General features: G+C 47.0%; 1 protein-coding gene across 2 annotated transcripts in view; it reads left to right on the forward strand.

Annotated features, from left to right (window-relative positions):
- The window catches only part of SHANK3 (SH3 and multiple ankyrin repeat domains 3), a 2,151,740-nt gene that overhangs the window by 1,103,417 nt on the left and 1,032,426 nt on the right, over window positions 1–15,897 (forward strand). For both annotated transcript variants that reach the window (XM_085653773.1, XM_085653774.1), the window contains one exon: window positions 12,171–12,507. In XM_085653773.1, the coding sequence (XP_085509899.1) occupies window positions 12,171–12,507 (337 nt within the window). The remainder of the gene's footprint in view (window positions 1–12,170; window positions 12,508–15,897) is intronic.

Here is a 15,897-nt window from a genome sequence, read left to right on the forward strand (position 1 = left end):
GAGGAGTGAGACCCTTGGGCCCTCGCCAAGCTGTGAGTGAGTCCTACACCCTAGGTCTGGCATTAAGCTGCTTAACTGAGCGGACTTTGCATTGGGGTACAACATTCCTTTGCCGAGAGAAGAGGGTGATGCCATTACTGGCTATTGGGTTTGGTGCAGCAATAATTGCGATGACCTGAAAATGGCCCAGTGGATCTTACAAAGTGCTGGAGCTGTGGAGCGAGCTACTGCCTCCCCCTTCCGGCACTTGAATACCTCCTGAAGCCCTGCTCGTGCTGCCACGGACATGTGGCAAGCGGGCCGGGGCCGAGCATACTGCCATGGTGCACTCCACCACTGATCATGGGAAAAAACAAAATCCAGAAACCTCATTCTTCCCAGACCTACATTGACCAGTACACCATGTGCTCTGGGATGAGTGGGTCTGGAGAACAGACAAAGGGGCCCGCCAGAACGAGACCTGGCCACAATACTACAAGCCATACTAAGGTCACAGGCCGCAGTAGAATCCAAAATTGGGGAGGTGAGGGCTGACATGGCGCTTTTCCATCCTGACCTGCGAAAGAATCACGAAAGCAGAGGGACGTATATCCTCCAGTGAAAATGATATGTTGGACCTCGAGTTCAATGTCACTCGCTTGCTCTCCCAAACAGCTGAACTTCATCATCGAGCGGAGTTTGCGTAAAGCTGCTCCCGGCGCTATAACCTCAGGTTCGAGGGGTTACCTGGTGAAGTGGAGTTCACTCAACCAGCTGAATTTCTGCCGGTTTAGAAACCTTTACCATGGGTCGCAATGGAACGTGCCCACAGAGCACTCACCCTCAAGCCTTCCCCTGGAACACCGCACTGACCCATGATAGCCATATTCCTCAATTTCAAAGACAGAGATCACATTCTAAGAGAAGCACAAGCATGCTCTAAACTCAGTTGCCAAAACGCAAAAAAGTGCAAACAGGACGACGATCGTATGAAATGGTGAAGCATAAACTCAGAGACCTTAATCTGTCCTACCTGCTCATGCTTGCGGCTCAGCTCATAGTGATCCACAAAAAAAAATCACACTTCTTTGAGGCCCCAAAAGCAGCTTGGGAGTGGCTCACAGAAGAAAAGCCAACCTTTACATGCAGAAGCACATTAGTGCTGCCACTAAAGGAGCAAACCTCCAAATGAACTCCTTAAGAAAATTAAAACCCTTCCTCCCCTGCAACTACTTCAAGTCTGCCATCTAAGCCCTAGAGATTCTCACGTTGGGCTATTGAACGGCTTGCCCAGATCCAAAATCTCTCCATTAAGGGCCTAACTCTGCTGCAGGCTCATCACAGGAACAAAAAGAAATAACCACATCTCCCCCGATTTTAAATTCCTCAATTGGCTCCCCTACGCAGTATGAATTCAACTAAAAAGTGCATGAATGGCCCACAAAGCTGTACATTTCAAACCCCCAAGATATCTAGCTCACAAGCTTGACCTTTCCGGAGGCTCCAGATGCTCTAGAAGCTCGAGCACTTTACTGCTGAAACCACAGAGGTTCTTCAAAAGAAAACCTACAATAGAGCCTTCTCTGTCATTGCCCCGAGCATTTGGAACTCCCTCCCACCTGAAATAAGACTGAATCCTTCAACTACATCTTTCAAGAAAGAAGTTAAACTATTATTTATGCATAAATTTGCACCCTAGACCCAAGGATCTCCTCTCTCCGAACATACCATTTAAAAAAAAAAAAATTATTTGTTGCCATTTTCTTTTTTGGGCAGAGTTTTATATAGCGCGAACTTGACCCGAATCCAATCAGGTATCAGAGCGCATTACATAGCACCAGTTACGTTACATGAGGACACACATTAATGTTTTTGTTAGGCACAGGGAGATTAAGCGATTTGCCCAGAATCACAGGATGTTCAGCGTCATTACGGAGACTCGAACCGAGTTCCCCAGGTCCGAGGTCAAGCGCCCTAGCCGTTAGGCCAACTCCAGTTCAACTGTCAAACAGTTACAAAGTTCAAACTAGCACAGCAGGTTAGAGTGGCAAATGCATTTACACAAATCTTATGCATATCGTATCCGTTTACCCATTCACATTTAGTATAGATTACATCTGCTTAGTAAAAAAAAAAAAAGGAAAATAAGAAGGAAAATTACAATTTAGGGTGAGTCTCCCCCATGGAATTTTCCCAAAAGAACAAGTACTACGTTCTTATCCCCATGTCGATTCAATTATGTGTGGTATAAGGTCTGACGTTTGCTTTCAGAGAGGGCCAGAATTATCGGTATCCCCCAGTGTCTTCGGGATGGATCAGCAAAAATGACTTTAAAGGCCCCATTTATCTTTTGGCCTGGTGGATGGTGGTAGCAATTCTGAAAATATAGAGATTTGTTCCTGACAGTGTAACAAATCATTCAGCCAATCTTTAAATTTGAGAGCTCTCCCACATCCCCATATGCAGCCCCTCTTCCTTTGGCTAATAGTAGACGCATCGCTGAACTGACACCTCTAAATTCTTGGTGTATCCAAACAGCACCATAAGTGGGGTGAGTTGTATCTGTGTTCCTGTCATGTGTGTCAAGGCTTTGTTTATCTGGTCCCAGTTACCACAGATCAAGGTGTACGCCCATGCCAAATGGAGGAAATCTGCCCCTTCTGCCCTACATCTGTCACAATTGTCAGTCATACGTAAGCGATACCGATGTAGCCTGGCCAGGGTGTAATAGGCACATTGCAAAAACTTATAATGGATAATGTGTAACCGACTACTGGCCATTATCTTCCCTGTTTTTTGGCAGCCGTAGCTCCACTACTTGTCACGGAGGGTGGCTCCCACCTCAGCCTCCCACCCCGATCGAGACCCGCCTTCTACTTCAGCATGCTCTGATTGAGTGCTGCCATACAGCTGTGAGAATATGTGTATGGGATTAGTTGCCCGTGGCATTGTGTGTAGGGGGGGCAGTGTTGGGGGCACACTTGGGCAGTCAGGAGCGGATGCTTTGATGTTGTGCCTCAGTCGGATGTACAGGAATGTCTCCATAGGGGTTGGTATGTTCTCTCCCAAAAAGTCCTCTCTGTTCCGCAAACGGCCTTCTTTATATAGGTTCCCCCATGTATACATGTTGAATCTGTGAAGCATCTGCCGGCAGACCGCCTTGTGTGTCATGGGGAGCAGGGGATGGTAGGGAATTCGCAGTAGAGGGGAGTAGAGCAAAGGTGTAACGAGCCACCTAGCCAGACCACGCCGGCTGCTGTGGTTCAGGCAACCGTTGTTATGTCTGCATCTGTGCCCTGTGAATGCGCTCCCAGAAAGCAGTTGTTGGGATCGGTGCCGTATATCCCTGTTCTATCGCTGGTGGGGAATATGAGGAGGTGAATGCAAAGTGCGCTTGGGCACATGAATTGTATTCCAAATCCGGGACTTCAAAACCCCCCTTCCAAAAAGACTGTATCAGTATGTCCCAGTGAAACCTCGGTAGCTTACCCCCTCAAGCTAAGTGAATTAGTTGCATTTTCATATTTTTTAAAAACTGGCGGCAAGGGAAATAGGGAATATTAAGGAAGAGGTATAACAGCTTGAGTAATACTATCATCTTCGTTATTGATATGCGACCCGCCATGGAAAAGGGCATGGAAATCCACCGGGTGATGGAATTCGTCAGTGCGTCAAGCGCTCTGCCATAGTTTGCGTGCATTAGCTCTTCCTTATCTCAAGAGATAACTATTCACAGATATTTGATCTTTGAGTCGCATGATTTCAATGGAAAATTTGGGATATATTAGGAGGTATTGGTGGTGAGGGGGAAGATCTTGGATTTCTCCCAGTTAATCGTTATTCCAGCGAGTCCTCCGTAATCCAAAGTATTGGGTTGAGACTGACCTGGAGATCTCTTATGTAGAGCGTGATATCATCAGCATAAAGGGACACTAACAAATGCCTGGTAGGGAGTGCATGCTCCCGGTGGTGCTGTTTAAACCTGGCTGCCAATAGCTTTGTTGCTAAGGCAAACAGGAGAGGTGACAACGGGCACCCCTGCCTGGTGCCTCGGGAGATGGCGAAATGAGGAGAGCAGGCACCGTTTATTGACATTCTTGCCTGCGGCTGATGGTATAGCAGCTCTATCCAGGAGAGAAAAGGAGAGTCAAACGCTTTAGTGGTGTCTAAAAAGACAGCCACTGCAGCTAGGCCCCAGTCGATATCTTGAAGTACAGTGAAAAGGGTAAACAAATTATGAGAGGTTGAGACTGATCTGGCCTCACCAGGGATTCCATTTATAGGCTGAGCCGATTAGCCAGAAGTTTAGCCACTATTGTCACATCACAATTTATTAGTGACAAGGGTCAATGTGATTTACAAGCATCAGCTGGTTTGCCAGGTTTTAAAAGAGAAATGATTAAGACTTCTAGCATGGAGGACGGGAGAGCCCCCAATTCCCAAGCCTCCTCATAGAGAGTTTTTAGGAATGACACCAACTGTCTGCATATGTTTTATGAAATTCAGCCGGTAGCCCATCTGGGCTGTGGCTCATCCCAACCGTAGCTGCATGATAACGGTCTTGATTTAATCTTCTTCGAATGCAGCTGAAAGAAATTCCCACTGAGCATCGCTCAACCACCCCAGTGCTACATCTTCTAAGTAGTACAAAAGGGGGTGGTGATGGACGGAGCATCAGAACCAATCAAACACTCACACCCAGTCAACAGATCTGGGTTTGATCCATCACCGTTCTTTAGCCCACTCTGCCACCCCAGTTCAGACATGGCCATATGCAAATCAGTCTGACCCTGTGCCTCATGGGAACAGTCCAGCCCGAACTGCCAAGCCATGCCTTCCCTGGACCGGAAACAAGCTTCCTAGGACCGGTTTCTGGCATTTCAGCCGTCTTCAGCCAGGCTTGCTTGAATCCAGTAGCAAAGTGAGCAAGGGACTCACGTCTGAGCATACCCTGCCAACTTATAGCGAACAAAGCGGTACAAAAGGGGGTGGTGATGGACGGAGCATCAGAACCAATCAAACACTCACACCCAGTCAACAGATCTGGGTTTGATCCATCACCGTTCTTTAGCCCACTCTGCCACCCCAGTTCAGACATGGCCATATGCAAATCAGTCTGACCCTGTGCCTCATGGGAACAGTCCAGCCCGAACTGCCAAGCCATGCCTTCCCTGGACCGGAAACAAGCTTCCTAGGACCGGTTTCTGGCATTTCAGCCGTCTTCAGCCAGGCTTGCTTGAATCCAGTGGCAAAGTGAGCAAGGGATTCACGTCTGAGCATACCCTGCCAACTTATGGCGAACAAAGCGGTACAAAAGGGGGTGGTGATGGACGGAGCATCAGAACCAATCAAACACTCACACCCTGTCAACAGATCTGGGTTTGATCCATCACCGTTCTTTAGCCCACTCTGCCACCCCAGTTCAGACATGGCCATATGCAAATCAGTCTGACCCTGTGCCTCATGGGAACAGTCCAGCCCGAACTGCCAAGCCATGCCTTCCCTGGACCGGAAACAAGCTTCCTAGGACCGGTTTCTGGCATTTCAGCCGTCTTCAGCCAGGCTTGCTTGAATCCAGTGGCAAAGTGAGCAAGGGACTCACGTCTGAGCATACCCTGCCAACTTATGGCGAACAAAGCGGTACAAAAGGGGGTGGTGATGGACGGAGCATCAGAACCAATCAAACACTCACACCCAGTCAACAGATCTGGGTTTGATCCATCACCGTTCTTTAGCCCACTCTGCCACCCCAGTTCAGACATGGCCATATGCAAATCAGTCTGACCCTGTGCCTCATGGGAACAGTCCAGCCCGAACTGCCAAGCCATGCCTTCCCTGGACCGGAAACAAGCTTCCTAGGACCGGTTTCTGGCATTTCAGCCGTCTTCAGCCAGGCTTGCTTGAATCCAGTGGCAAAGTGAGCAAGAGACTCACGTCTGAGCATACCCTGCCAACTTATGGCGAACAAAGCGGTACAAAAGGGGGTGGTGATGGACGGAGCATCAGAACCAATCAAACACTCACACCCAGTCAACAGATCTGGGTTTGATCCATCACCGTTCTTTAGCCCACTCTGCCACCCCAGTTCAGACATGGCCATATGCAAATCAGTCTGACCCTGTGCCTCATGGGAACAGTCCAGCCCGAACTGCCAAGCCATGCCTTCCCTGGACCGGAAACAAGCTTCCTAGGACCGGTTTCTGGCATTTCAGCCGTCTTCAGCCAGGCTTGCTTGAATCCAGTGGCAAAGTGAGCAAGGGACTCACGTCTGAGCATACCCTGCCAATTTATGGCGAACAAAGCGGTACAAAAGGGGGTGGTGATGGACGGAGCATCAGAACCAATCAAACACTCACACCCAGTCAACAGATCTGGGTTTGATCCATCACCGTTCTTTAGCCCACTCTGCCACCCCAGTTCAGACATGGCCATATGCAAATCAGTCTGACCCTGTGCCTCATGGGAACAGTCCAGCCCGAACTGCCAAGCCATGCCTTCCCTGGAACGGAAACAAGCTTCCTAGGACCGGTTTCTGGCATTTCAGCCGTCTTCAGCCAGGCTTGCTTGAATCCAGTGGCAAAGTGAGCAAGGGACTCACGTCTGAGCATACCCTGCCAACTTATGGCGAACAAAGCGGTACAAAAGGGGGTGGTGATGGACGGAGCATCAGAACCAATCAAACACTCACACCCAGTCAACAGATCTGGGTTTGATCTATCACCGTTCTTTAGCCCACTCTGCCACCCCAGTTCAGACATGGCCATATGCAAATCAGTCTGACCACCCCCTTTTGTACCACATCTTCTAAGTATGCATCCACGTCCGGAGGTTGGGACCTTCGAGGGGCATATAGAGAGGCGTAAAAGGACAGGAAGGTGTGGAGGATATCTTCAGTGTCCCTCTGTAGGTGTCCCCTGGAGTCTTTAATCTCCAAGATACAGTTCAAGAATCAGGGTTTGCTGGTCATCTACTAGTGCTCACCCTCCCCATACCGTGTGGCCTGATAATATCTACTGCGAAACAAATATTTCCTTGCCTCAGTGCTTTGATAGTCAGTGAGTGTGTCTCTGAATTTAGCATGCACTTCATTCCTGTGAGAGTTTTGCATTTGTGATTCTAGACTTTTAAGCTCAGCTTTCAGTTTCCCGAGAATTTTACGTATGTCGCGTAGGATTCCCCCACTTTTAGTGATACAGAGACCTTGGACAGTGACTTTAAATGCCTCCCTTTCTGTCGCCAGCATCTGGACAGAATTAACATTGCACTAGAGGAAATCCTTTGCCTCCTGACGTAGTTATTCTCTGAAAGGAGAATCTAGCAGTGCATTATGAAGGAGTCGCCAGGATAGAAATGGCTGTGGGGTGTTAGTCAGGGTTAATCGCATTTGGACTAGGTGGTGGTTTGAGTAAATGCGCGTTAAGTGCTGTGCTTGCACTAACCAAGTACTAAGTCCTTTGGATATAAACCAGTAGTCGATCCTAGACCAGCTGGAGTGTAGGTACGAATAAAATGTACCCTCCCTATTTGATGGATGTATTGTCCTCCAGGCATCTAAGAGCTGGTGCTCCTCCATGACTTGCCGCATGTGTCGCTGTGCATTGGTATAATAGTGTGTTTGGGGTTGGGAACGATCTAAACTCTGTTCTATTGTAAGATTGAGGTCCCCTCACAAAATAACATGAGTGGAGCCAATATTCACCACCAATCCCCATAACTTAATAAAAAAGTCAACATCATCCGTGTTCGGTCCATAACAGTTTACAAGCGTGACAGATTTGGCCGCCAATCTGTCCCACATTATGCAGTAACGCCTAGTGGATCTTGCATGGATCCCACCGCAACCTAACTGGTAATTTTTTAAATGATAATAGCAGTTCCCCTCGCGTATGTAGAATATGAAGAAAAGCATCTGTGGGAAGCCCAGCGGGTTGCAAAGGCAGAGTGGATGGCTGGGCTCACGTGCGTTTCTTGGAGCATGGCTGCATGTATGTTATGCCTGTCCTGGTAAGCTAGGATGTGCCTGCGCTTACGCAGGTCCCCCAGGCTCAGCATATTCTGTATCAAGAAGTTATATCCAGGGCGTTTTAGGCGATACAGCATGGGTAAGCATCTAGAATTGCTGAGTAATCAGAGTTTGCTCCGTGTGCATCTATGGGTCGGTGGTGAGTGAAAGTGGACAGTCTAGACTCTGTGAAATCCCTCATTCAATTTATTAACCCCCTTCCCATCCCTCCCCCGTCCCACAACGGTGACCCAAAGTCACCGGTGGCAATCATCCCTCCCCTCAAACACCCCAATGGGAGTCTTAGAACCATTAGTTCAAACAATGAGTGTAGCAATAGGGTAGACAGAAAGGGACAAGAAACAGCAGAGAGAAGGATAGGAAAGAAAGGGAGCAGAAAAGGATACGGTTTGGGCTGTGCTAGCCAGTGTGTCAATAAAAAAGTCATATGCGGAGGAGGGGGTGAAGTTGGGGAGGAAAAAGAACAATAAAGAAGTAGAAGTGAAGAAAAGGGAACATCAAGATAATTTGTAACGGGTATCTTTTCAAGGTAAAGCCAAAGGACGAGGACAATCCTCCCCGAGTTAACAGGGGTGTCTGGGACAGCTGTTTGTGGCCCAGAGGAGCAAGTCAAGACTACCGCAGTAGTCTCTTACTTGCATTTCTCCGTGTGCGCGGCGGGGTCTAGCGCGAAAGGGAGAGATATCCATATTTTCATGACGTGGTGGCACAACCCTGGCAGATGGCCGTCAAGTGCTTAGTCTAGTGAGTTTAAGTGTAGAATTTGTGAGCCATCATTTAGCATTCGGACGAAAGGACCGTTCAGTCCGGTTCGACATAGGGGATGCTGGTCTACTCTCAGGTAATGAAAGCGTGGCTGATGGCGAACCACAGGGTATGCGTCAGAGGAACTTCATGACCTGCTGTGGATTAGTGAAGAAGTGTTGCGTACCCTTGTGTGTAACTCTGAGGTCAGCCAGATATAGCGTGGCATAGGTGATATTGGCCTGTTGACGTTTTCTCTTAACTGGGAGGAATTTTTTCCGGGCCTCTTGGGCCGCGATTGTAAAGTCCGGGTAGACTGCTATGTTATTGCCTTTAAAAAAGAGTGTGCGCGGCTCCCTGGCCAGCCTAAGTGCCACATCACAGTCATGATAATTTAAGAGTCCAGCCACCATGGGCCACGGGGCAACCCCCAGGGGAGGACGAGCAGTGAGCGAGCGGTTCGCACTTTCCACCACTAGCAATAGGAAGAAAGCTTTTTTCCCAAAAGTAGAGGTGAGGAGGTGCTCCACATATTCCTCCATCTTCCCAGCGTTGTGCTGTCTGGAATCCCAAGTATCCTTACATTGTTTCTTCTTGACCTTCCCTCCAAGTCTTCGTTCTTAGCCGCTATAACCCTCAGTAGGTATACCATATTGTGCTTTTTGTGTTCTCTCTGTGAAAATGAGTCTTCCAATTCTGATTTTCGGTGCTCTGATTCCCCCAGTGGTCCATCGTGTTTCTCTAGCTGTTGGGCTATGAAGTCCATGTGGTTACACATGGATTCCATCTTGGACTCTATTGAGGTGAGGCTTTGTTTCATTGTTATGAGGATTGTCTTCATATCGTCCTCTTCACCTGGCTTGTCTTTCCCTGCTGCCTTCGCCATAATGTAGCTGTTGTCCTGATTGTGATTGCGGGCAGATTTACAGGGCTCAAACAGCAGTTTCGACTGCTTCTCCTCTGCTCTGCCCATCTCTGGAATGCGTGAGATAAGTCCTCCAAACCGGCGCAATACTGGGGGTCAGCACAGCAATATTAGTCCCAGCCAGCTCCTCATGCGGTGCCCATCATAAACGTTTTCCGGCCTGCAGATTCCAGGTTCCGCATCACCCTCCCAAGACCTACGGAGGGGGCACAGGCAGACCCCTGTCCCCGGTCTGCTCCCAGCATGTGCAAGGCGGCCAACAATAGTGCCGGGGGCGACCCGAATGGTGATTCTGTGGGCAATATGGGGGGGGGGGGCAGTTTGACCAATATCATGCACACGAACTCCTCACCTGAGTCCATTGTTGTGTTAATGTAGCATTCACCTCAGGAAGACTCTTCTACTTTTGCGAGTACGACTCATGTCAGCACTCAGGCCCCCGGAACCCCGCTGCCGTGTAGTAATCCTGCCTCTCCGCCCCTTACTTACCGCTGGGCCGCGAACTCTCCGAGCAGACCATGACTTGTCAACTACACTCATAACTAGTGCTTGCTTGTTATGCTATTGTCTTTTTGATCTATCGTTTTAACATTCAGGTGGCAAACCCCTCATCTGGGATGTTGCCTGACCTTGTATTATTCTAGATTATCACAATATTACCACTGCTCGCCAGTTATGCTATTGTCTTTTTTTTTTAATCTATCTATGTTAACATTGCGGTGACACCCCCCTCCTCTGGGGTGTTGACTTATCCTGTATGGTTTTAGATTAATACATTATTGGTTCTATATGTCTCTGCTCTTCATCATTTGTAAAGCGCTCCGATACCCACAAGGGCCATGGTGGCGCTAGATAAAACCTTCAAATAAAATCAATAAATAAATGGCACAGTTTGAGACCAAGATTGGCCTACGCCAAATGTCAACTTCACACTTATGATGGTGGTCTTGGCATGACAAACCTATAGTACCACTTAGCATCACAGCTATTAGTTAAATGACTGGCTTACAGGGTGATGGTCCGACCCGGCCTACAGGGTTGAGCTTACCTCTGTTGGTTTTCCCAAATTGATGGCTAAGCTTTATGGAGGTACGGTCCCCACCACATTGCCTGAAGTGACTCGTATGGTGTTTCTTGGATGGGGGATGGCACTGACTCACATGGGATAAGCGGCCACACTCAGGAAACTCCCCTGTGGCATGGCATATGGCTGGGAGAGGTGTTGGCACTGGAGAGTTGTAGTTACTGGGACACAATAGGTATTACCCAATTTGGATATGTGTGGTCCAGGACACATATGCACCCTTTTCAGGACCTCCACTCCACTTACACACTGTCCAAGACACAATTCCACAAATACCTACAATAGCACCACAGACTGCTTACTTGCATCACATAGAGCACGTCTCTTCCGGAATTCAGCCTTGAAGTAAAGACCATGATGGGTACCCTCGTAAAGGGCAGTCACTCACTGATATACTGTACACTTATCAACAATGCCCCTAATGCTATTGGATCCCTTCAGGCATAATGGGCGGAGTGGATAGGCCCTCTGGAAGATGAAGACTGGAGAGACGCCTTGATTGCCCTTAGGGTCATTATGATGTCCTCTAGGCTAAGGCTGATCCAAATGCATTATCTCCATTGCGCATATCTTACTCAAGACGTCTACATAAAGGGGTCCTCCTTGCACATTCCAGATATTTCTGATGCTCTCCAACTGCCGCAGACTTCCATCACATGGTCCGGGGCTGCCTAATCATCCAAAGATTCTGGGAGGCAGAGGCTGCAGAACTCTCAATGATACTGGGTCAGGAAGTAGACCAGTCCCCGCTACTATTGTTGCTGGGGTTGTTTGAAGGTGCCGGGGGCACGAGGGCGGACCGGGCCTTGATGGGAACGGCCATCATGGTACCCAAGAGGGACTTAGCAACTCACTGGAAATCCGCTGCTCCTCCATCAATCGCTCAATGGCAGCGAAAGTGGATTGATGCGCCCAACAAGTGAAGTCGTTGTACGAGGCCAAACATCACATGCTATGGGACAAATTGTATAGAGATGTGGGTTTAGAATGGAAGTCTTAATCCTAGTGTGGTACCACCTGATTGACTGACCTGCTGGCCCTCTAGGGGGCCGCACTACTTGCACAGATGCATCTTTTTACTACGGATGGTGATGTATTGTTTGATATGATTTTGACTTGTAATGCGGTTACAAAACTTAATAAAGTCGTTTATAAAAAAAACAGAACTTTATTGCTTGTTAGTAGGATTTTTATATTAGGGATAGGGAAAAATGCAACAAACAAACAGTAGTTTGTGGTGAACATAAACAACGCTACCAATTATTTGTTTTATTTCAATGATGAATTTTGCCCACTGTTTGCACTGTCCATATTCTTCTTTGCTAATTGTGTTGTTTTAAAAATTTGAGTTGACTATTTGGAGCAAAAATTAGCAATTAAAAAACACCCTTCTATTTTTTGTTTGTTTTTTGCAGTGCCTTTTCGGGAAACACCCAGCTACACACGGCGGCGCCGGGTGCCCAGCTCTGGCCTCTCCTCCCCCCGCACGTTGCAGCGGTCCGCCAGCGACAATAACCTGAATGCCGAGGGGCGCCCGCCTTACTCGCCAGTGCCCTCGCTCCGCAGCCTGCCCCCACAGCTGCTATCGCAAATGCCGGAGGCGGCTGGTGGGGCGGGAGTAGGGGACAGTAGCCTGGCGAGTACCGCCAGCTCCCGCAGCACCCACAGCCGCTCCCCGTCACTGCAGCGGGTGCAGGAGGAGCGAGAGGGCGGTAGCTTCACCCTGAGGAGGAGCAGCCGGGGCAAGACCAGGTAAGGAAACTGGGCAAACTTGCAGATCCAAGGGAGGGGGGATGGGCAGAACCTGGAAGAGGTGCAAAACAGGGGTGATAATCAGGAAAATAAATGGACCAATCCAGAAAAAGAAGAAACACATGAAAGAGTCAGTGTCCAAGTGATAACACTGACAGGTGATAGGACCTCTTCCAGCTGTAGGTAAGGGAACACCCCTACCCCTGAAAGAAACACCATTCCTCATTTACAATACAAGAGTAACTACACCTTTGTAGCCTAGAGAAACAAATGAACACTATGAGAGATGTAGCAGGAGAACACAGCATCCTGGCAGCTGCATGAGCAACATAAACCATTAGGAAACAAGAACACCTGACCAGCAGCCCTGGGCTTCCCTCCTATTCCCCTCCATCTCTGTCTTGTTTAACTTTGCACTCTTTTCTTTGTATATAATTAAGTTTCAAACAATAGAGGGCACCTCTTAAGCACTTGGGGATGGACCCCAAGGAGTCTTAATGTCCTGAATTGTCTTCCCCAGGATCTGAGTTTACTGAGTGCAAGATATCTTTCGAATAGCAAGATGTAGCCATTTAGCGCTCATAAAGGCATCGTAGATTGCAAAAATATCGGTGAAGGCCTCGGCTGCTCTCTGAACAGGCCTCATTGTGTTTGGCCTCATGCAGCCAGTTGGGAAGGGTAGAGAGGCACCTGTTGCTGAGGGCATTGTGATGCTGCTAGTGCTCAATGTCTTGGTTAAAACTTGGGAAGTAATATATAGGTCCAATTCACAAACTGCATTTAGTGCATGCTGAAGTACTACAGTAGAACTACCCACGTGCTACAAAATGCAATTTACAAACCTACGTCCGGAGACCTCCGCCCCGCGTCTCCTAGCTGATCTGTGCGGAGATCTCTGCCACAGCGGTAGAGATCCTCACACACGTACGTATATGGTTTAATAGTAAATGTGGGAGGGAGAGGTGGGAAAATGGGGAAAATTACTCATAAATTGGTGGGGTTTGGGAAAAAATTAAGGAGGGGTTTGTGAGGGGCATGCTAATGCAAAACACACACCCACAAAAAAGTAAAAACATTTTAGTTTAGAAAAATACACTTCCAAAGTAATTACAGCCCTTCAAGTATTGAAACGTGTAAATGTACTCTAGCCCAGCCCGCCTACTCCCATAGAAAACTATGGATTTACTGACTGAGAATTGATGTCGGTATGTGTTTGCAGAGCGCATGATCCCTCATATAAATCCAAAAGCATGTCTGTCAGTCAAACAGAAAAAAGACGCTCTCCAGAGCACATTAAAAACGTATTGGCAAGGAAACATCACCATACAAACATTCCTTGATCACTGGTACTGGCCAAATGAAAAATTTGCTATTTATACACACTAATATTGTTATGAACATTTGTATACCAACTATGACCATAAAATGTGAATAACTCAAGGTGTATTTGTACTCATTAGAAACATTTCATGATGGTCCTTATTTATTGCAGAACACGGTGTCATTCTTGTGTCTGTCTTTTATGCAGGGACGGACAAGGAACCCAAAGCAGCACTGGTAATTTTGTCAGGTCTTCCCCCCCCCCCCACTCCTGACGGTGTGGGGGTGCAACTGTGAAGCCTACTGCCTTTGTTGCTGGGGGCCGATACTGCAGCACCGCTGCAAAACCATCCCCCAGTAACAAAACCACCCCCACCGCTGCAAAACTGGCCCCATCCTTCTAGCCTCCTGGGGAAACGCCCGATGCCCGCTGCAGCCAGTCCGGCCCTGTTTTTATGTTGTTTGGATCATGTCACAATGTGTTTATAAAAAAACGCAAATGGGTTTGATCCAGTAAGGCCTAATATGTGGGGAGGAACCAATATCAAGACACAACTATTCTGACGACCCTCACAAAGCTAATAAGCTGAGTGTGGGAACATAACACTGGCCATTTAACCCCATGTATATATAAGGGGTAAGATAATCATCAGAGTGAGTTACTTTGGACTTATTGGCAACAGCTCATGTTTGTTCAGCAGATAATGTACTTTTGAATCATTTCTTTGCTTTGTGTTATGTTGTGCTGTGACTTGCATTGATTGATCTTGATGTAGTCTGTATATAGTTGTGTTTTGGCTGTACCAGATAGATAAGATTATCACAAAAATGGCAAATACTAAAAATTATATTTACGAAATGAGAAATTAGATAAATACTCAAGCACATGAGATTGATGTATATGTTGTCAATGTTTAATATTGGCCTTGTGGGGTTCTTGCACATTTTTTGTGACAATGTGTATATATGGCACACTCTTGGTTCAGCCACTACCTGTGATCAACGCTTTTTTGGCCAAAAGACGTAGGGTATTATTTCCTTGCCAATACATTTGATTTGTACGTGAACAGTTTTGTTATGGAGTTGCGTTTTTCTGTTTGACTGACAGACATGCTTTTGGAGATACTCACGACTCACCCACCCACTCATCCATACAGCCAGTCACACACCCCTCACCCACCCACACAGACCCCATACAGATACTTAGACAACCAATCACTCATTCATACAGGCACTCATGTACCCACTCACACACCCAAACAGCCACTTTGACAACAACTGACTGACTGATACAGACATTCATACAACCAGTCAATAACCCATACATTCACTGAGACTCCTAATCACTCACTTATACCCAGTCACCCAGCCAGTGAATCATCTATACAGGCACTCATGCACCCACTGGTTCACCAATACACCTTGGTTTATGTATTTAACACTGAAACTTTTTTAAAACACGCACAGTCACGTGATGATGTTATCAGTGATGTCACTGACCACGTCATGAGTGATGAAATATGTGAGGTGATAAGCAGTGCATTGCAGCGCGCGAGTTATAGTTAGCTCAGCTAACTATAACTGCTGAATTTCACTGGTTTTGTACGAGAGAAATCTGAGCCTAACTATAACGTCTCTGTAACCTTGGTTTTTTTCAGTGAATGTTTTTATTGCGTTGTTGCACTGATAAAATAAACACGCATGAATTACATTGCATTGGAGCCGCGGTGTATTTGTCTTCGGTTTCAGTCTATAATCCAAAACAGAAGGTTTCCGCAGAGATTGGATGTATAAAGGGTTCGCTACCCTGCATCGGGCTCACCGGTCTGAAGCAGACTTGGGTTACAGCGACCAGCAGGATTGTGTGTGTGTGTGTGTGTGTGTGTGTGTGTATATATATATATATATATATATATATATATATATATATATATATATATATATATATATATATATATATATATATATATATATATATATATATATATATAATATAAACTTACATTACAAAATAAATTAAGCTTCAAAAACATTTTAATTAATTAAATGCATAACTTTGAACTAACTTTA

Source organism: Triturus cristatus, chromosome 4_1 (genome assembly GCF_964204655.1).
Source record: "Triturus cristatus chromosome 4_1, aTriCri1.1, whole genome shotgun sequence".
Taxonomy (NCBI): Eukaryota; Metazoa; Chordata; class Amphibia; order Caudata; family Salamandridae; genus Triturus; species Triturus cristatus.